Genomic DNA, 21,783 nt, shown 5'->3' with positions numbered 1-21,783 from the left:
CTTTATATAATTAATGCCACATAATATTATTCAAAATAATAACTAATTAACATAGATAATTTAATTTAATTAAATGATAATTTATTCAAATGTTTAGAATTTTATTCAATAATAACTTTATTTTACATTAATAAAACAACTTCATCAAATTTTAATTAGTAATTGTAATTATAATTATAGTTAATTTTTTCGTTATATTTTATACTTAGATTCGTAATAACTTTATTTTAAAATTAAAACAATATTTTTTTACTTAATAATTATAAATTAAATTATAATTATTTTTAAATATATAATTCTCACAACTCCAACTTTTAATAAATTATAATTAGTCTTTAATGAATAATTATTACAACATCTATTTTACTTCAACTTTTTTATTTTTAAATGTGAATTTAGTAATACGATGAAAAATAAAAAATTATTCTCATCAGTTCAAATGTTATTTTCAGATTCGTGCTTATATAGATTAATGATATGTATGAGATATATAATATGAGTAATTTAAATAAAATGGTCCAAACCCGTTTTCGAGATTAAATCTCAACGACTCTTGAAACAAACACCATTAATTCGAGATTAAGTCTCGATGACTCTTAAAGAAAATTGCATCCTTCCAAGACCAAGTCAAACAACTCTTGAATCGAAGCTCAAACCGAAGAGAATAATCAAATGAATTTTCTTTGTAAAAAAAATTCACAAATTGTAACCTATTTATAAATTTATCAATAAAATTAATTCCAAATTTTTAAGACTTTTGACTCAAAATATGTGGATACATATAATATTATAGATTATTATAGATTTAATTTTTATGTTTTATAAATTATATAATATATAAAAATACAATTTAATTTATAATATAGTACTCTATAATACTTTCTACTTAATAAATTTTAAAGATACATTTTTTAAAACGAATTATTTATTATGAAATATTTATTTTGACACTGTAAAATGATTAAATAAAACCCTTTTAATTAAGTTTAAATCATCATAATTTACCTCGATTTTCTCTACCTAAGATTTTGGTGCCCAGCTGGAAATATCACAGGCCCACCTAAAACTCTAACAAAAAAATACTAAATGTCTGTGCGTCTGAAACGTGTACGGTAGAGATGCAATCATGTATCAATCCCCGGTTCACATTGCTAGACTCCAATTTATCATTATCCTTTTTTTCGCTACCGCGTGCATCATACTCCCTAATTAAGCCACCCCTTTGGCCCTCTAAATTTAGCGGAACACCAATTTTATTAAAAAATATTTAAAAAATATTGATTTATACTGATTTTTATTTAATTGATTTAAAAAAAAAATTTTGGATTGATTCCTTGATAAACTCTCATTTTAATCTATTCGACTGGTCGATTTAATCCAATTCAAACATCCTAAATGGATTTTTATAGTGTAATTGGACAAATACGAATAATCGATTAACCAATAAATGTTGAGTGCAACATTAAAACATATTACCTTTTTAGAAAGAGAGCTCAAGTTAAAACCTCGTTAAAAATATTATTGACTATAGTAGCTAAAAACCCTAAAAGGATTAGTCTTCGTAAATTATAAAACAAACATAAAAAAATACACATTTTTGTTTGCTCAATTGTTCATTTTGTAATTTTTTTTAAAATTATGTCATTAATTATTGTAAGAGTTATTCATTACAGTTATTGAATTAATTAATTAATTCAGTAAATTAACTCACTTCACTTAATTTACATAAAAAAGACTCGAACTTCAATGTTGAAGTTTCTAAAGTACTTAATAGTAAAACATTGTGATTATTCTCTTTTGTTATGCATATGTCGCATATAATATTTAGTTTTGGAAAGGGCTAATTGTTCTTTTAGTCCCTATTCTATTATGAAACTTGATATTTAATCTCTTTACTAAAATTTGACATATATAATTTAGTTCTACATTTTTATAATGTTATTAATAGGTCCAATTAATAATGTCATTGGTTATTTTTGTTAAAGTGATGATGTGAAATATTTATCAAAATAACTTTTAGCCTTAAATCAACTTATAAATATATATAATTTTCAGGTGACTCTGATTAGATGTCAAATTAATGTAGGTGATTAGGCCCTAAATTTCAGTGTAGTGGAGGGACTAAAATCATAAATAAATATTCTAAATTTGATGGCAATGATGAAGGGAGTAAGACACGCGCTCCGTAGTGGAGAGTGAAACGAGAGAGTTGTTGGATAAAAAAATAGACCAAAAAGTCAAAGGGATTCAACTCGAATCGTGTGAGATTCTTACAGGCTGGAAGTGGGGCCCGTCCTATGTGGAGACCTGTTCCTTTTTAGTATTTAATCCTTTTGTATTTTTTTAAAAATATAATAATTGATATTTTTTTGTTTATTGTTAATTAATTAATTAATTAAACTCAAAATAAATATTTTTAGGATTAACAAATTGAAATTGTTTTTTATTGTTATATAATTAATTAATTAAACTCAAAAGAAATATTTTTAGGTCAAACTACACCAACGATCACTAATTTTCACTAAATTGTTAGTAAATTTTCGTTTTGATTACTTAACTTCAAAAAGTTATAAAATGGTCATTAAATTATTCAAAAGTTTTTATGTAAGTCACTAGGTTGTTTAAAGTGTTGTTGTATGACATTATATATACACACTGCCTATACTAACCGAAAGCTCTCATTCCTCTTTTATTTTGTAGTTTAGTGTTTTTTTTATGGAACAATTTTGAACGTTATGGATCTGCAAGCAAAATCCAAATAATTCTTTCTTTTTTATCTTCACCACCGGCTGTCAGATCTATTTGGATCTAAGATATGTTCTTCTACTCATTTATGATCTTGTTCTATCATATCAATCGCCGGCTAATCGCTTGGAGCTCACTAGGCAGAATTTAAAAAAAAAAACTTAATAGCCTAGTGCCTTAAATAAGATATTTCGAATAGTTCAATAACTTAAATGAAAATTTTCAAGTAGTTCAATGACTATTTTGTTACTTTTTGAGATTGAGTGACCAAAATGTAAACTCACTAATGATTTGGTGACATTTGTTGTAGTTTACCTAGGAGTGTTCAATCGGTTAACCGACCCGAAATAACATTAACCAAATTAACTGACCTTTCAAAAGTTTTAACCGTTAACCAAACCGAAATTTTTTCAAAAAAAAATTTCGGTTAATTCGGTCGGTTAACCGAATTAACCGAAAATTATATTTTTTTAATTTTTGGTTAAAATAAGTATAAAATTAACCGAATTAAACGAATTATCCGAATTACCCGAATTATTTGTATAAAATTATATGTTTTTCATTTTTATTTTTTGTTTTTGATTTTTATTTTTATTTATTCAATTATTTGTAATTTTTATGATTGGGTTGGGTAATTGGGTTGGGTTGGGTACTTGGGTTAATATATATTAGATTTGGTACTTGGGTTTATGTTGGATTGGGTTTGAGTGAATAGTGAGCTATTTATATATTATAATTTTTTTTTATTAAATTTTTTCGATTAACCGACCGGTTTCGAACCGAATTAACCGGTAACCGAAAACTCAAAAAAATTTTAACCGACCTCCAACCGAATTAATTCGGTTAACCGACCAATTAACCGAATTTGGTCGGTTAATCGAATTTTTTCGGTTTTGCCCGAATTTTGCACACCCCTAGTTTACTCTAAACTTAAACAATTTGTTTTTAAAATGTAAATTCACTGATTCATTCAATGAATAGAATCATACAATTCAAAGAAAAAAAAATGGCAAACACTCGTCGTAGATAGTGAAGGTCAAGCTCTATCAACACAACAAAGGTTTTAGTCTCAGCATCAATAGAACATTATGACATGTTGACAGTTGGCTTTGTGACAACTCAAGCACGACATATCTGGAGTGATTGCAAGCACTTAATGTGACAAGAAAATCAACCTCGGATATACAAAGCAGCAAGCAAAAATCGACAAAAGAATTGAGCATTCACCAAACTAGATAGGATGACAACAAAACCATTCTTAAAATCACTTGTAAAACTAAGATTACATGCATAAGCAATACTAAAAAACGAGCTACAAGAGCAAATAAAAACTTCAAAAACTGAAAACTTATTAAACAAACAAAAAACATATAAAACTAAGATAACACGAGTCCAAATCGACATGTGAATCATTTATTATTTTAAAATACTTTCAAAATAGAGACATATTAAGAAGTTGACGAAGAGTCACCCACTTTCCAAGAAAACCTACTAGTGGCTAGTGGAGTTTTAGCAAACAACAAACACCGCCATCTGTCCATCACAACTTGTGAAGACAACAAAGATACCGACAAAATAGATCTGCAAACTGAAAAGAGAGAAATTATGTATAGTGAATGAGAAGAAGAAAAAAAAGAAATGATTGATAGGAGAGGGAAAAGGCGAACGATAGCCAACTCGAAAACTGATACCGCTGTTAAGTAAAACAAAATATAAGAAATAAACTGCTTTGAGAAAAAAAAAATAAACTAAATATTTTTAAAAACATTATACGGTAATAAAATCGGATATTTACGGCAAGTTGAATGAGAGCCGTTGATTTCAGTGACAATGGATTTGGACTTACAGCTGAAAATCTGCGGCGGGCAGAACTAAAGTAGTTGAAAAAGTAGGAGGGTGGGAGGCCCCACTTTCCATTTTAAAACGTTTTGTTCTAATGTTATGTGTTAAACAGCTCTGCCTTTCCTGTCGTCTACGGGAATGATTATTTATTATTATTTTTTTCATCCTTTGGTTTCCCTTTCATTCCAATAACACCCTTACTTTGACTAAATTGAAATTTTTTAATTTTTCCACCCATTTCCCTAAATATTTGCTCCATACATTTAAAATTTTAAATTAACCGGTGGTAAGAAATTTAATACCTCTTAAGTTATGTCTCGAATTTAGAGTTTTGTGGTAAAAATATCATAGAGATCCCTATAAGAGTTATATTATATTTTGCCTCATTTACTAAAAAAAAAGGCAACTTAGTTATCATACGTCATCACTTAATAGGAGAGACAAATGGAATTTTTAATAGAAGAACCATCTTACTCTTTGATCTAATATACAAGGAATAATTTGTCCCTTTTTTAAGTAGAGGGGACAAAATGTAATCTAACTCTTAATATAAAGGTCTGTATGATATTTTTATCGAATTTTATAGATAAAAAAAATCATTGTAAGAGCTTGTCTCTCAAAATGGGGTTCGATTAGCTCAACTTTAAGCTTAGTCGAACCAAACATCGACAATCTCATACAAGGAAATAAACCAAATTAACATTAACAATCCTCTGGATAATTTCTTATCACATTTTTTTCACAACAATGTCAAACATCTATAAAATTTTAAAACCATAATTTTTTCTTTCACCATACTTTTAAATCACAATTTTTTTTCAACCTAAACTTTTATTAAACCAACATTTTTCACAACAATGTATTTCATTTGGAGTTAGTAAACTCTTCAACAAGTATTGTATTATTTTTGGAGGTTTTGTCTCTCAACTTTACCGAAAGCCTAAGTGCTTGAAAAGATAATCAAAGAGATGACAAGTTTATACATAGAGAGTGTTATGTTGGGTACTTAAGAAAACGAATCATACGCAATATGTATAGTTGATCTTGAACCCATGCCCTATAGGATATAAGACACTTTATTATTACTTGAGCTAGCTAACAGAAGTAATCTCCACGGAAACAAAAAAGGAACAATTGAGGTATAATCCTCATTTGAGTTCAATATAACTATCGAATACCCAAAGATATTAAAAATATAGGGTAAATTACATTTAAGGTCACTAAACTAATAGTAAGTCTACGTTTTGATCACTCAAATTCAAAAAGTTACAAAATGGTCATTGAGCTTTTTAAAAATTTTCATTTGAGTTAGGGGTGACATTAGAGGGGGCTAGTAGGGGTCCTGGCCCCTCTAAAATGAGAATTTTTTATTTTTGGCTTTCTATAATTTATAAAAATTTTAAATTAGTATAGGTAAAATTATACATTGGCCCCCTAAAATTGAAAAAATTTTGATTTAGTCCTTTAAAACATATAAACATATAGGCTATTAAAATGGAAAATTTGCATTTTAACTCTCATAAAAATATAAAATTTAATTCTGCCCCTCTAAAAATTAAATTTTGACTTTGCCCTGATTTAAGTCACCAGGTTGTTAAAATCATTACTAAATGGCCTTATTTGTTCGCACTGCCTACACCAACAAAAGCTCTTCTTCCCTTTCTCTTTTACAATTCAATTTTTTTCACGAAAAAACTTTGAATGTCATGAATCTATAAACCAAAATCTAAACAACTTTCTTCTTTGGTCTTCGACACTAGCAGCTAGATTAACTTGGACCTAATATGTGTTATTCTACTCATTGATGGGTACTAATCCACCGTATCAATTGTTGAATTATCAGATGGAGTTTGCTAGCCAAATTTTTTAAAGAACTTAACAATCTAATGACTTAAATAAAAAAAACTTCTGAATAATTCGATGACTTAAATAAAAACTTTCGAATAGTTTAATGATCAAAACGTAAACACTTTGATATTTTCTGTCAAAATTCTCAACATTCCAACTGAGAAAGAAATTGGGTTTTGGACCCATATTGGTAAAATTAAAAAATAAGGACAAAACAGAATGACAAGACAGATCTTTTACAAAACAAAATAAAAATGTCAACAAATAAAACCTAGAGCCAAAGGTTACTCATCTACTAGACAAAACCTTCCTTAGATCCCCCCCCCCACCAACTTTACAAAAAAAAGAGCCATAACCCTATTTCCTGGAAGTACCCACTCGCTACTTGCCTTGCTACATTCATGCACCATTTCCTTTCAAAATCTCCATCTTTAACTTAAAAAAATCCACTTCAAATTCCCCATAATCTTCATTGCCAACTTTCATTAGCGATGAATGGGTGTTCATCATCATCCGATACATCCTCATCGGAGTCATCAAGGATCAAAGGTCCATGGAGTGCTGAAGAAGATCGGGTTTTAACTCGTCTTGTTGAACGATACGGTGCTTGGAACTGGTCATTGATAAGCCGATACATAAAGGGTCGCTCAGGGAAATCGTGTAGGTTACGGTGGTGTAATCAGCTCAGTCCTGATGTTGAACACCGTCCATTTACAAAAGCGGAGGATGAGACTATATTGGCTGCTCACTGTGTTTATGGTAATCGGTGGGCTACTATTGCTAAGTTGTTGCCGGGGAGGACAGATAATGCTGTGAAGAATCACTGGAACTCGACGTTGAAGAGGAGAATAAGGGAGCAAAAAACGGAACAGAAGGGATCTGTGGTGGTGGATGAGGAGGAGGTGTTGACGGCGTTGACTCTTGCGCCACCGGGGAGTGGTGGGGGGTTGACGGTGGAGGGGAGGAGAGAAGAGGAAGTAACGGCAGAGTTTTGGGATGCGATGAAGGGTGTGATTGCTAGCGAAGTTAGAGACTATATGAGCTCTACATTATCAAGCAACACATCGAAGCTTCATTGATGAAAATAAAGGTGAATTTCTTGATAGGTCCTTCTGTTATAGGAATTCGATTAAATTAGTCCTTATATTATTAAATGAATTAATTTAATCTTTGTACTTTTAAAAGAATCAAATAATCCTAAATTGAAATATAATTAACCTTTATTGTTTAACGATAATTATAATGTTTTTTTATGGTTTTGTAAATTAATCTTTTGTTTAGAATTGAATTTTAATTGAAAAATAATACTTTTAAAGATATTTTTTTATAACTTTGTTACAATTTGAACTTGCTTAATTCTTTTTAATAGTATAGGGACTAAATTAATTCATTTAATAATAGAGAGATTAATTTAATTTAATTCAATCCTTATAATACAGGACCTTTCAATTACTTTGATAAAAAATGTTATTTATGTATTCTATTGGGGTTTTAAATTTGTATTTGATGTTAATATGGTGGATTTTGTGTTTTTTTTTTACTTTAAAATGGCAAAAAGAAGAGAGGTAATTTTAAGATTTTTATGAAATTAATATGCTTTAGTTTAAAGGTATTTTTTTATATAATGTCTAGAACTATCGATAATTCTTTTCCAACTCTTAAATAAGAGGATAATACATTTCAACATACTTAAAGCCACATCCTCCTATACTGATAAAAATATCGATATCAATCGAGCTTTAAGTAAATTTTAATTAGTTAATAAGTGGTTTGAAATTTTGAAAAAGATTTGGGGGCAAAACAATGAGAATTTCTCCTTATTCTAGGAGATTTTGTTCGGACAATATTGATTTTCATGACGACATATATATAAGTACGAAAGTAGGGTTCACGGGCATACAAAGGTTTATTCATAATTTGGTCCTTAGAATTATACTTTTAATTTTCATATTAATTTGTAAAGGATCAATTTTGATACTTTAAATATGACTTTTGACTAAAAAGGACTTTAAGGACCAATTTAAAATTTTGAGAATATTCCAAGTTCAATTTACAAACAATATCATATATATAATTTACTTTCGTTGTAACAGCCCCTTTTTTTTAGGGTTGATCGGAACAGTAGTTTCGGGGCCACCAAATCCGAATGAGTAGGTTGGTAAATATTATATTTAATATTTACGAGTTAATTATGATTTTAAAAACATTTTTGATATTGTGATTTTTGTTTTATAAGTGATTTATTAAGTTCAAGTGGAATGACCCTAAGGTCAAGTGGGTTTAGAAAATGAGGTATCGGGACCTTGTTTCTATAAACCGAGTCGTAAATATTTTTATAAATATTTAAGTAGTGGCAATAAGATGGTATTAAAGTTTCGTTGAAAAATTTTATCGTTTCGATAGTTAATTAAACAAAAAGGACTAAATTGTATAAAGTGCAAAAGTTTTGTTCTATAACCTAAAGGTATTAAATAGATATAGAACTTAAAAGTAGAAGTCCTTATTTGGTAATTAGCCCATTAAAGAGATAGTGGGATATGATGGCTTGGCATTTGGTGTAATAAATAAAGTGTATAAAGGTTAATATTGTAAATTGGTTAAAAATAATAATAAAATGAATATAATAAAAGAATCAAGGTGTCATCTTTTTCATTCTCTTTTTACCAGCCGAATATGAAGGCTTGAGAAGCCATGGAAGAAGCTTTCAACTTTCAGCTAATGCATGGTAGGCATTTATAGTCCCGTTTTTAATTATTTTTATATTTTCGGGATCGTTGTTGCTTAATCTATCTAATGAGGGGACTATTTTGCAAAACCATTGAATAGTTTGATATTTGCCATTGATGAGTATAATAGGGATTTGAAGTTTAATGGAAGAATATGAGTCCTTGTTGATAGTTAAACACTTTTTGTTAAGTGAATTTTTGTGAAATTGACAATTAAGGGCTAAATTGATAAATGTGAAAACTTTTTGGTTAAAATGTCAAATAAATGAAATGTGTGGGCTGCTAGAGACACTAGTGATATTCATCTATAGTAGAATTTTACTCAATTTCATGAATTTGCATTTTTATGATATAAGGGCTAAATTGTAAAGAAGTTGAAATATTAGGGGCAAAACTATAATTTTGCCATAAAGTGAATTATGGACTGTTTTGATACCATGAACATTTGGCTAAGCTTAATTATGGTTAAAAATGGTTAATTTGCATGTTTTGAGCTCAGGGACTAAAATGAATAAAAGTAAAATTTTAGGGGTAATTTTGTAAAAATGACAAAAACGACCAAATTGTATGAAATGAGGTGTTTTAATGTCTAAATTAATATACTGAATGAAATTATTAATTTAGATCAAGATCGGGTGGAAAATCGAGAAAAATGAGAAAATTACCAAAATGCCCCTGAACTTTGGTATCTCTACAATTTAGCCAGGTAAGTTCGTATGCAATAAGCATTGTTAAATTGATGTTTCTAATGCTTTAATATTGTATAAATTGTATATACGTGAATATTTTAATGTCTGACGACAAATCGACAAAATGTGGCACTTAGTGTGCAGGGCAATCAAATATGGTACTCAGTGTACGAAATATTGAGAATGGCACTTAGTGTGCGAGATATTGAGAATGACACTTAGTGTGCAAAATATCGAATGATTCAAAGGGAAATTATAAATTGTGATTGAATGATTAAATAGAGCAAAGTGAACAGGTATACATGCTATATTATATGAATTATTTATGAGACGACTTTATAATGGTGATATTTGGGCTTTGAGCCTAGCAAGCTTTAAGCTGGTGAATAATATTATCGGGTTTAAAACCTAGCAGGTTAAATGCCGGTGATTTGATAAAAGTCTAAGACTATGAGACCTTGTGTTAAATCGGCAATTGAATTTGTTCAATGCATTAAGTTGGCCAGGTATGTGATATATTCTTATGCATGTTAGATCGACTGGAATTGAATCATGAATGTGAAATGAGAAGCATAGGTGGAAATGCCTATATCATATATGTGAGTAAGGGCAAAAGCATCGTAAATTATCGATAAGGGTGGACTATGTGCGGAATCATCTTATAATTGCTAATTTGAACGGTTGTGTGTGAATCATTGAGCATGATGTATTGTATTGAGATTATGCTTGAGTGAAATTATAGATATGTGATGAAATTGATTGGTGATATACATGTTTAAATAATGTGAATGCAAAGAATGTGTCAAAAGTGTAAATTTGTAATAAATCTGCTTAGGACAGCAGCAGTAACATAATTTTGGAAAATCACCATAAATTGTTGGAGTTGAGTTAGAAGCTGAATAAATTATGTAATTAAAGCTTAATGAGTCTAGTTTCTTATAAAAGAAACCGTGTAAGCAAAAGAATTGTTGATAATGAGATATTTGAAGTGGCGTGGGATAGAGTCAAATGACTTCGGGGTCCCCTGTTCTGCTTTTAGAAAATCATTATAATTTGTAAAAAAATGGTTATAAGATAAAATTTATATGCTTAGACTCCTTAATGAGTCTAGTTTCAAATGAAATCAAATAGAACATATTTTGAATTCTGTACAATGAGAAATTTGATTCGTAGTGAAGAGTGGTCAGATTAGTCAAATAGTGAAACAGGGGAAACTTTAAGAAAAATCTGGTATTGATTGGCCAAACCTAAAATTCTGAAAATTTTATGTATGGAATATATATGAGTCTATTTTCAGGGAAAATTAACAGCAATTGATTTGGAGTTTTGTAGCTCCAGATATAAATAATTTAGTGACTATTGCTCAGGAAGACAACTTGTAGTGAATTTGTGATTATGTTGTAAACATTGATAAAACTTATTAATGAGTTGCTTATTGTTTTCTTATGAACTTACTAAGCGTAAAGCTTACCTCCTTTTCTTTCCCATATTCCCTAGGGTTGCCAGGTTAGCTCGGGTTGAAGGCCGTCAGAGATATTATCACATTGTCAAGTATACGCTATCAACGTAAGTAAATCTTAGTGTTTCGAGTCTATGGCATGTATAGAGTTGTAAAGTTGAGTAAGTAAATGATACAAGACTAAGATATTGGTAAATATTTAATAATGCCTCATGAATATTTTGGGCCTTGTAAGCCCGATTAAAGGATAATATACGTGTGTATGAAAAGTTTAAAATTGATCAAAAATTTTTACGGTCTGGTTTTATATAAATGGATGAGTTTAAATCTGGTAGCACCTCGAACCTTGTTCTGGCGAGGGATACGGGCGAAGGGTGTTACATTTTCGTTTTACTTGTTTGAAATAATATTAAAAAACTTTATAATTTAAAATTGGCGATTGAGTCTTAGCTTAATCGACATTGGTATTGTTGTTAGTGCAGGAGGACGTGGATTCGAGTGCTTTGAAGCGCATTATCTTCTTATTTAAGGGTTGGGGAGGGGCTATGAATAATTTTAGGCATTGCATAAAAAAAAAGATATGATAATAATCTATAACGAAATTTATTCAAAAAAATAAGTACAAAATAAACATATTAAAAAGTATTGAACATCTTACAACCTTTTATATTTTGAAGTTTGAGATTTAATTTATGTAATTAAAAAGTTAAATAATTTTATAATTCAAAATTTTTAATTTAGTATTTTTTTTCAGAATTTGTTTATCTTGAATTCATTAAATAATTTGTTTTTTTTTTTTTGTTAAATGACATGATTGTATGAATGTTATTGAGGGATTCCTCACCAGTTTAGTATTGTTTTCAATGGAAGATTGACTCTCGACTTTTTTGGAGAGCTTGAGCGCTTGAGGCTACTTGAAAACCATCTTTCAAGGAATAAGGCATAGGTTTAAACCTTACTAATTGCAAATGCCCACATTTCTTTGGAAGGTGACAAGGTGATCAAGCACCACGCACAGTTCAGTTTGACAAGATGCGCCCTCTCTATTGAATCCATTGTCCTTTTAAGTAGCCTTAAGCACTCAGGTGCTCCATAAAGTCAGGAGACAAATCCTCACTAAAAACAATACCAATCTATTAAGAAGTTTATCAACTCTTAGTCAGGAGACAAATCCTCACTAAAAACAATACCAATCTATTAAGAAGTTTATCAACTCTTGATAAACAAAAATTTGAGAAATTTTCTAAAAAGAGTCTGTCTTTTCTCAACAAATATAAAATTTCAATAGAAAACACGGATGAAATTAACTATAAATCGGAAAGATAGAATGATTTATTTTTCCATCATCAAGTTGGAGGCCTAGGTTTGATACTTGGACAGCTATGGTAAATCAATTTGTTTTATTTTATTGTAAGAATCTTGTAGTGATCTTTGTTTCAAAACACAAATCAAATTACTAGTGAAATTTACTTAAGTTTTTTTCTCCAAGAACAAAATCCAACTTATACAATTGTGTCTCAAACTGGAAATAGCTGTCAACCAAAACGAATTTTTTTTTAACAAAAGGGTTAAAAGTTTTGTTAATAGAAAAAATAGAGATGGGAGAAAACTTTTTTCAATTGAACTCGATTTAATTTTGAAACTGTTGAAATTCGATGTTGCTATTAAATATTAAAAGATCTTTTTCTCTGCTACTCAAAAGCTTAAACAAGAAATTAAAACAAAAAACAATCATTACGCTTGTTGGATCGAATGGTAAAGATATTGATATCTCTTGAATAAGATTTCGAGTTTGAATATTAAAACTCGAAAAAAGCAAAAGCATTAAAGAGAGGGGAGGCACACATTCAAACCATTTGCAATAAAGCTAACATTTATTGTGTAAAATCTATCTTGAAAATTATTTTTCCAATTACAGTTTAATTTCAAATAAAAAATTTCATTGTTTTCTGTTTAGTTGGAAATAGATTCAATTAATCAATCAACACATTATCCCACTTTAGAGTATTAACTTTTTCGACCTGTTCATAGGTCGAGTAACTCACTTGTTCGACTCAATTTCAATTTGAATAATAAAAAATATTTTTTAAATTTAAATATAAAAATATATAAAATGTTAATTAAAAATATATATTTAATATTTTATTAATTTTTAAATAATAAAACAAATCTTTTGAAGCTTGAAATTTTTTCTGGAACTGAGACTCCACATTTCTCATAAATATACTTCCATTAGAGACCTTACTGAATAGAATCTTGGCACAGTTATAAGGAAATTTGAACTTTTATGAGACTTTATAACATTTTAACTATATAAAATATTAGATTTTTTTTTAATTCTATAAGATTCTATAAGTTTATCTCATGCAACTTTGTTACTATTGGTAGTTGTTTGGATTTAAGTTCACGTCAAAGCAAAATTTACTCAAAACTGTGTCTATAAAATTATCAAATTTGACCCGAACTCAAGAATTCAATTTGATCAATCAGAATCCAAACTTAAATACCTAACCCAACTCAAATTTACCATAGACAATTAACAACCCAATCTGATTCAATTCATATTAAAATTAACCCAAATTCGAAATCATCGAAACTCAAAACAATCCATAATATACTAAAACAAGAACTCAAATTCAACAAAGAAGAAAACTAGCTAATAGAAAACTACTAAAAATGTATGGTTAAGATGGAAAAAGATATATATATATACTTCTTATGCATATATGATTGCATTCAACAAGGAAAAAGAAACTCAATTCCTTTTGTTTAACAAAAAAAACATACACCAATACTTCACCACTTATAAAGTACATTAATATAAAGCAAAAAAAAAAAACAAAATGCATACTAAACATACAACAATTTTATTCGCAATGATAAAAACCCTTAATTTATTATATATATTCAATCATGGTTGATATATCATCCTCTCCCCAATGATTGAAACATTCTAATGAAAGACACAATAATATCTATCCATATATATCAAATGATATTCTTTTTTAAAAACGTGGCCAAGGGACAATAACCATCTTCATCAACCCTTCTTTACAATCATTAGCTTCGCCAGAAGCAAAATAGAAAACCCTCCATTGATTCAGCATAAATTCGAACCCATCACCTTTCACTTGTGTTGGATTAGCCAATAGCTTTGCTTTGCTGAATTCGCAGGTCGAGTAACTCCACAAGTTTGGCAGCAAGTAAACACTGTGTGGTGGGGTGCTGTTTTCGTATTTGAACACTGTGCGGCAGCAAGTAGACAAATGGTTAAATAAATAATGGTGTTTAGGGTGTATTTAACGTAGCTTTTGGAGTTTAAAAATAATTTAGAAAGCACTTAGCAAAAGCAGTTTTTAAGTGCACCAACAATGCTAAATTAGCTCTAGTTTTGTATGAAGTACCTAAGGTGTCTTGGAAGTAAAAAGGTGCAGTATTGGCCGCCCATTCGGTGTAATTGTAGCCATAACGCCAGTTTTCAGAGCCTCCGACGATCACCGTCGCAGCTCGAGTGACAGTCAAAAGAGAAGCACCTAAAGCAACCAAGAGGATGATTTGTTGAGCACTGAAACCAATTGAAGCCATCTCTCAAGTTGATTTGCTTGGAGGGAAATAAAAAACTTGCTAGGTAATTGAAATGATGACCATGGGAGAAGGGAGTTAAAACCTTATATATATATATTTAGGAAAGACATGCATGACAATGGGATCCTCATCTAGAATCAAATATATATATATTCTTTTCTCATTAGCTAAATTACCTTAATATCACCTACATGAAACGGTCCAATAGAACATTGTGTAAAATTGTCATTGAAATGAGTTGAAGAACAGCATTTTAGTCATAAAAAATTGGGTGGAAATCCAATAGTTTGAAACAAAAACTGGGATATGATTAGGGGGTCCTTTGGGTCATCAAAATACAATTGTGGGTTAGTTAGATGAAATTTTTTTCAATGTTGAAGACTTAATTGTCAAATGATGGCATTTTCTCCTAACTTTCATTTATTTGGAGTTGGATGTTAACTAAATGCCTTTTAACTTTTATTTATTTATCTCTAAAGTCAAAAACCAAACTAAGACTTTAATCTATTTCAATTACAAGATTAATTAATGATCTTTGGTCTAATTTTTGTTTTAGTTCTTTTACTGCGTTCAAATTTGAGATTTAATCTTTTCATTTTAATTTGACATAATTTAACAAGTCTACTTAGAACTTTATTAGACATAATAATACAATTAGTTATTGTCTTTAAAGTGATGAGTTGAAGTCAGTTAAGAGTAAATGCTCTCTTATGGAGGATTCGTACGAGGTTATGGAGTCATTTAGTTATAGTTGAGTCTTCCTCAAATTAAATTACATCAACAACTAATATTTAAACGTACTTACAAGATTTTCAAGAAAAAAATTTAAACTTTATAGTATTTCTATCTTTAAAATTCAAATTAACCCCATAATTTATAACTTATCAAAATGTTTATTAGGTCATCGAACTTTGAGTAAATGGGCTTTTAGAATGATTTAAGTATTGGGTCAGGTGGATTAAACTAAACCCATTTTTCTAGACCATTTATGCACAGGTCGAGGCATGAAACCTTATACCCTTTGTTAAATGAAATAATAACACTTTTAGTCCTTACCATTATCCATAATTCAATTTAAATTCTTTTAAAGCCCTCCAAAAAAATCATAATTTTATTTTAGCCTCTCACTACTAAATTCCTCGCCTTACCACATGAAAATCTAATCAAATTATAGATTTGTTGGGTCTGGTAATGGAAGTTCTAGTTTGGGCTTAAAGGGTTGAACAAAGAAGAGCAAATCCTTAAGGCCTAAAAGAAAGGGCTTATCTCACACCAAAGAAATATACCCGTGGAAGTCAATAATACAACTCAGCCCAACAACATGAAGAAATCATTGTTGGCTTATGTTGTCCCCATAGCCTACACCATTGTTGTTTTCCTCCTTGCAAATCTTTGGTGACAGAGTTCAGTTTTGGAACTGAAGTGTTCAGAGGGGTAACTCTCCTAAAACGCCCTTGTTTTTTTTCTTAATATTGGGTTAACAATTCTGGTTTATTTCCTTATTTCTTATAATTGTGAAAATCAACTACAAATATGATCTTAAATGTTATGTATATTTGTTTTGAATCTAGGTTTCTTACTCTATTGTGGAAAAAAAAGAGGATTTTGGAGGTTATAATTAGACAAGAAGATGAATTCTGGTTCTAAACAAGGTTTGTTTTGTCTAAAATGGCCTTGGGATGTTAACAAACAGTCTAAAAGTTCCAATCTTTGTACCTTTGAAGGTCCTTGGTTATTCAAATCTATGCAAAATCTTGGTTCCTTTGTTCTAAATTCATTCAATTCAGTTTCGGGTTTAAGGTTTAGTAATTTAAACCCTACCCAAATAGCTTTTGGGGTTAGTCAAAATGAGAACTTGAAGTTTAAAAGGAAACCATTGAGTCCTGATGAACAAGGGGAAGCTGAACAGAGGGCTTTTGCATCGGCATTGGCTAGTGGGAAATCTGCTACGGTGATCGAGTTTTACTCGCCAAAATGTAGTTTATGTAATTCCTTGCTTAAGTTTGTCATGGAAGTGGAGAACAGGAACTCGGATTGGTTGAACATTGTCTTGGCTGATGCCGAGAACGAGAAATGGTTGCCTGAGGTAACTTTTTTATCTCCCGGTTTTTTATTATATGTTCGAGATTGAAATACGAAATGCTATTGTTTTTTCCTATGATGTATATGCTTGACATGTTTTGCATTTAGTTTTTTGATGGACATGGACTCAGATTACGGATATTACTATAGGCTGTAGTCGGTTGGTATTTAGGGTCAGTATTAGATCATATTTCCTATCCATAGGTCAATCTCTTTTGTTCCTGTTCTGCTTCAATATCAGAATTTCTCGTGATAGTATTGTAGCACTCCTTTTCTTTCCTAGTTTTGGTGAATGAGGTTCGTTTCCCCCCATTTTATATGGCTTTATATGGACCTAAAAAGACCTCTTAAGTTCGATATTCAGCCCTTTGGCCGTTGCAGTGTTTGAGGTTCTCGGATATTCTCGGTTTGCTATTTGAAGGAAGTGTGTTTAACAACATGATTTGAGTAACAAAGTTCGAAGAGACCTCTTTGCATAACTTTCTTGTTATTGCACTTTTTCTTTCTTAAAATCATGTACTTAGTGAACCAAATATATACAGTTTTTATAACCCCTAGCTGCTGTTTCTTGTATGAGACAAAAAAAAAGTATAGTAGCAGAAATTTTTTTCTTTATTAGATAGATAATGGAAACAACAACATTGCAGAGAGTGTTTATATTTTGGATTTCCACATTTTAACCCAATTGCATTGAGCTTCTTCCAATCCCAGCAAAGAGCCCTTCTTCTTCGGGTCTCAACTAAGCAATCCTAAGCATTGATGCCCCAAAAGTAATGAACGTAGTCAAGAATGGCAGCCACAATGGCACATCCCACAAGTTTCTCTCTTTTGCTACACCAAATAGGTGCAGTAAAGCCAGACCCGTGGCCATTGGAACTCCCACAGAGGCCAAAATCCTTGCTATCATCCTCTCAAACACTACCTGGGGAACTTCCTCATCCTCATTGTTGTTGTTGTTTGATCTTTTTTTGGCAGCGTTTTCTTTCATGGTAGCCTGTGGTGTGTCGGGAAATCCTTCGGCGTTGGACTGAAGTTTTCGTGTTGATGAGGGTTGGTTTTATTTCTGGGTTTTGATGATTGTAGGAAGGATTGTTGGGGATATTGAATCCCATGAAGAAAGCTTTGGAAGGTATTGTAAGTTATACTAGTGAAGTGCAGAATGAAGATAATATTTTTCTTTCAAAATTATATAGTAATCTTATATCAATGTAAAATTAATATGATTTTATATATTTGAATAATTTTTTTTGGCACAATATTTTATTAAATTATAATATTTTTATTCAAATATAATTAAATTGTATTAATATAAAATTTTAAATTTAAATCCAAAATATAAAAATTTATATTTTAAAATATAAATGTTATCTTCATTCTTCAACAAATGTAAAATCTAAAATGGAAATATCTCATACTAAAATTATTGGAGAAAGCACTGCCATTCAAAGTTTTGGATAAGATAATTAAGTTATAAGAACATGGAACGTTGCTTGGTGGAAAGGAACCTGACAGAAATAATGAAGAGTACACTCTCACTAGAAACCCAGCACTTTTACCTTCCAAAGCTTTCTTCATGGGATTCAATATCGCCAACAATCCTCCCTACAATCATCAAAACCCAGAAACAAAACCAACTCTCATCAACATGGAAACTTCAAGCCAACGCCAAAGGATTTTCCAGCACACCACAGGCTAACGTGGAAGAAAACGCTGCCAAAAAAAGCTCAAACAACAACAAGAAGAAGAATGAGGATGAGGAAATTCCCCAGGTAGTGTTTGAGAGGATGATAGCAAGGATTTTGGTCTCTGTGGGAGTTCCAATGGCCACGGGTCTGGCTTTACTGCACCTATTTGGTGTAGTGAAAGAGCAAAACTTATGGGATGCGCCGTTGTGGCTGCCATTCTTGACTACATTAATTACTTTTGGGGCATCAACGCTTGGGATTGCTTATGGGACTTTGTCTGCGAGTTGGGACCCGAAGAAGAAGGGTTCTTTGCTGGGACTGGAAGAAGCTCAACGCAATTGGGTTGAAATGTGGAAAGAAGAAAATAATGGGCAGTGGTGATTGGTGCTGTGCTCATCACACGTTGGATCAACATCTAGCCGATTGCCTCTAGTAGTAGTAGGTGTCATATTTACGGCTTTTAATGTACAACCCAATCTCGTTTCTTTCTGGTGCCTAAAAGGAAACACTCTCTGCAATGTTGTTTTCATTATCTATCTAATAAAGAAAAAATTCTGCTTTACTTTATGTTTCATACAACAAACAGCAGCTAGGGGTTGTAAAAACTGTATATATAAGTTCGGGTTGATTACTTACAGATATTTGTTTCCATATAGCTTCTCCATTACGACATCAAGTATGTTCCTTGCTTTGTGCTGTTGGACAAAAACGGATTGGCACTGGCAAAGACCGGTATCCCAAGTAGTCGACTCCATGTAATCGCAGGCCTCTCTCATCTTCTCAAGATAAAGCGTCCTACATCCGATGGGTAGCTCTTGCCCGCATCAATGAAAGTATTTTTAGTCTCGTATTTACAGTGCCTTAGTCCTTTACATGAAGAGTTAGAAACCAACATATTAACTACTGTTATCCATGATGCAATTCTGACTACTGTCTTTATGTTCATAATCAATGTATGTAACAAAATTTTCCTACGTTGTCAGCCCGACATTTGAGAAGATAAGTAGGAACGAGGACATGCTGTTATTTGTGTACTGTATGATCTGTTTCGGTATTTGCTTAACCGAATATTGCGATGAACAAGATCCCCCTTTAACCGCGACTCATGCCATGTTCGGCACTAGGGACCTGCAGGGCTTCACTCTCGTTTTGATAGAGATAAATATAGTGAACTTTTTACCTGGTGTATGTGCGTTCTTGGTTTTCATGATATTTGATGTTGGGGTAAAAGTATTATGGAGTTCCTTTAACTAAGAATTAGATTACATTTTATCCTTTCTACTAAAAAAAGATAAATTAGTCCTTATACATTGATCAAAAAACAAGTTGATTCTTCTGTTAAAAATTAGTTTATACTCGTTAGCACGAGTTACACATAATTGTCTAGTTATTTTTTTAACTACACTAGTTTTTTATAATAAAAATAAATAAAATTTTTAGCGGAAATGGCTAATTTACTCTTATATTAAACCTTATTAGAGGTCGGATTTGGCTTGATTTTGCAATAATTAGGGGGTTTAATATATGGTTAGGGGAGGGTCTTGAACAAAATAAAATAAAGATTTGGCAAACATTTTCAAATGAAAAATAAAGTTCCATAACCTACAAACCATAATCATCACCAATTGAGCTTGAAGTTCATAATAAAAACTAGCAATGCCAACAATAAAAATGTTACAAAGTTGACAAAAATCTAGCAAAAAAAGGACATAAATTACAAGACAAGAACAACCCATGTTTTAAGAATCAATGTCAAGTGGTGAGGTTTTGTGGAGATTGATCTTCTTGCTGTGGTGGCTGTTGTTGAATTGGTGGTGATAAAACGGAGGTAGCTGGCCGTGGTGGTGGGGGCGGAGGAGGGTAAACCCTACCGTCGATGCAAGAAGAACACTTTGTTTCGATCCAAGTTTCAATGTCGAAATGACCCAAACCCATGATTTTCCTGCCCGTACATAGACGTCCGATCATGCCGGCGATAATGCCTAGGATTATGATAACTAAAAGTACACCTATAAGAGGAGGAAGGGAAGGATGGGTGGTGGTTTGAGAGTTGTGATATGGCTGCTGGTCAGGTACAGTCACCGTCGGCGGCGGCGGCGGTGGTTGCTGGGTTACCGTCATTGACATTTTAGTGGTGACCCAGAACCGGAAAATGATTGATGGTGGTGCTTGTAATGCAGAAATGAAGAAGAAAGAGAGCAATGGAACAATGTGAAGAAAAAAAAAGTGAAGAAAGGGAGATTCTTTATATAATTGTGAAGAACATACAAAAACAGTTGTAACTTTATCACTTAAAAAGAAGCTTAAATATCATGACTTTTTTAAGTTTTTTTTTTCATGGAATGTACTTTTTTTTTTCAGAGATTCTTGCGATAATCACATTGGGTCTCGATTAAATTGAGGTTTAAGTTAGATCAAACCCTTAGATAAGTTTTAAAATTATTTTCTCATCTGAACTCAAAACATAATGTTTTCAAAAATAGATGGGTGGTTGAGTTGTTTAGGCCTGGTTCGTCAATTTTACTAATTTAGACTGTTTAATTAAATAAATTATTAAAATTAAAAAATTAAAAATCAATTCAAATCATTAACTTAATAGATTTTTTTAGCTGGATTCAATTGATTCGTACCGGCATCTCGATTGTTTAGGCCCATTTTAAATAAACAAGCTAAGACATTACTTAGAGATCCTTCCCATTTAACCTAATATAGGGATTGAATTATCAGTGAAAATACTTGACATGCCCACTATATAGGGGTTGAATTAAATTACCACATTTATTATTAAATAGTTCAATTTAATCCCTTTTACTATTAAAGAAAATTAATTAAAGTCATTTTAGCAAAATCAATATTTATTGTCTAAAAAAATGTTTTTTACTATTTAATAGAGTTCACATCTTTAAATTTATTATCAGTGGCGAAGTTAGAAATTTTTTTTTAGGAGGTCGAAATTAAATTGTAAATTTTACTATAATAAAAATATAATTTCATCATATTAATAGCCTCTATCTTTATAATTTTTAAAAGATTAAATCAAATTTGTATCATTGTTGGGGGGCCAAAGTGTAATTTTACCTTTATTAATTTAAAATTTTAAAAATTTCAAAGAGCCTAAATAA

The 21,783-nt window shown here is 30.8% G+C and overlaps 5 protein-coding genes across 6 annotated transcripts; 3 read left to right on the top strand and 2 right to left on the bottom strand.

The window, feature by feature from the left end:
- The first annotated feature begins 6,730 nt into the window (after positions 1-6,730).
- LOC107940309 (transcription factor MYB44) lies at positions 6,731-11,876 on the top strand. Of its 2 annotated transcripts, XR_005928231.1 has the most exons (3): positions 6,731-7,525; positions 11,348-11,416; positions 11,787-11,876. XR_005928231.1 is itself a non-coding variant. In XM_016873741.2 (1 exon), exon 1 carries the CDS (start codon positions 6,927-6,929, stop codon positions 7,512-7,514), a length of 588 nt encoding a protein of 195 aa, XP_016729230.1. In that variant the 5' UTR covers positions 6,734-6,926; the 3' UTR covers positions 7,515-7,602. The 2 variants fall into 2 exon arrangements, 1 of the variants encoding a protein (XP_016729230.1); XM_016873741.2 differs by lacking the exons at positions 11,348-11,416; positions 11,787-11,876 and having other exon boundaries at positions 6,734-7,602.
- A 2,162-nt stretch (positions 11,877-14,038) lies between these two features.
- Positions 14,039-15,011, bottom strand: LOC107940308 (early nodulin-like protein 2). The gene is made up of 2 exons (XM_016873746.2): positions 14,714-15,011; positions 14,039-14,553 (listed from the first exon to the last, which is right to left on the bottom strand). Exons 1-2 carry the CDS (start codon positions 14,892-14,894, stop codon positions 14,315-14,317), a joined length of 420 nt encoding a protein of 139 aa, XP_016729235.1. The 5' UTR covers positions 14,895-15,011; the 3' UTR covers positions 14,039-14,314.
- A 1,163-nt stretch (positions 15,012-16,174) lies between these two features.
- On the top strand, positions 16,175-19,849 carry LOC107940321 (thiol:disulfide interchange protein TxlA homolog). Its single transcript, XM_016873761.2, has 3 exons — positions 16,175-16,328; positions 16,466-16,980; positions 19,318-19,849. Exons 2-3 carry the CDS (start codon positions 16,525-16,527, stop codon positions 19,471-19,473), a joined length of 612 nt encoding a protein of 203 aa, XP_016729250.1. The 5' UTR covers positions 16,175-16,328; positions 16,466-16,524; the 3' UTR covers positions 19,474-19,849.
- LOC107940322 (uncharacterized protein PAM68-like) lies at positions 17,075-19,223 on the top strand. Its single transcript, XM_041114794.1, has one exon. The coding sequence runs from the start codon at positions 18,455-18,457 to the stop codon at positions 19,040-19,042; it is 588 nt and encodes a 195-aa protein (XP_040970728.1). The 5' UTR covers positions 17,075-18,454; the 3' UTR covers positions 19,043-19,223.
- A 564-nt stretch (positions 19,850-20,413) lies between the features above and the next one.
- Positions 20,414-20,782, bottom strand: LOC107940307 (WASH complex subunit 1). Its single transcript, XM_016873745.1, has one exon. It carries the CDS (start codon positions 20,780-20,782, stop codon positions 20,414-20,416), a length of 369 nt encoding a protein of 122 aa, XP_016729234.1.
- Between the last annotated feature and the right edge of the window lie 1,001 nt (positions 20,783-21,783).

The sequence above is a fragment of the Gossypium hirsutum genome, chromosome A06 (genome assembly GCF_007990345.1).
Source record: "Gossypium hirsutum isolate 1008001.06 chromosome A06, Gossypium_hirsutum_v2.1, whole genome shotgun sequence".
Lineage (NCBI taxonomy): Eukaryota > Viridiplantae > Streptophyta > Magnoliopsida > Malvales > Malvaceae > Gossypium > Gossypium hirsutum.
This window is presented reverse-complemented; position numbering and strand designations above follow the sequence as displayed.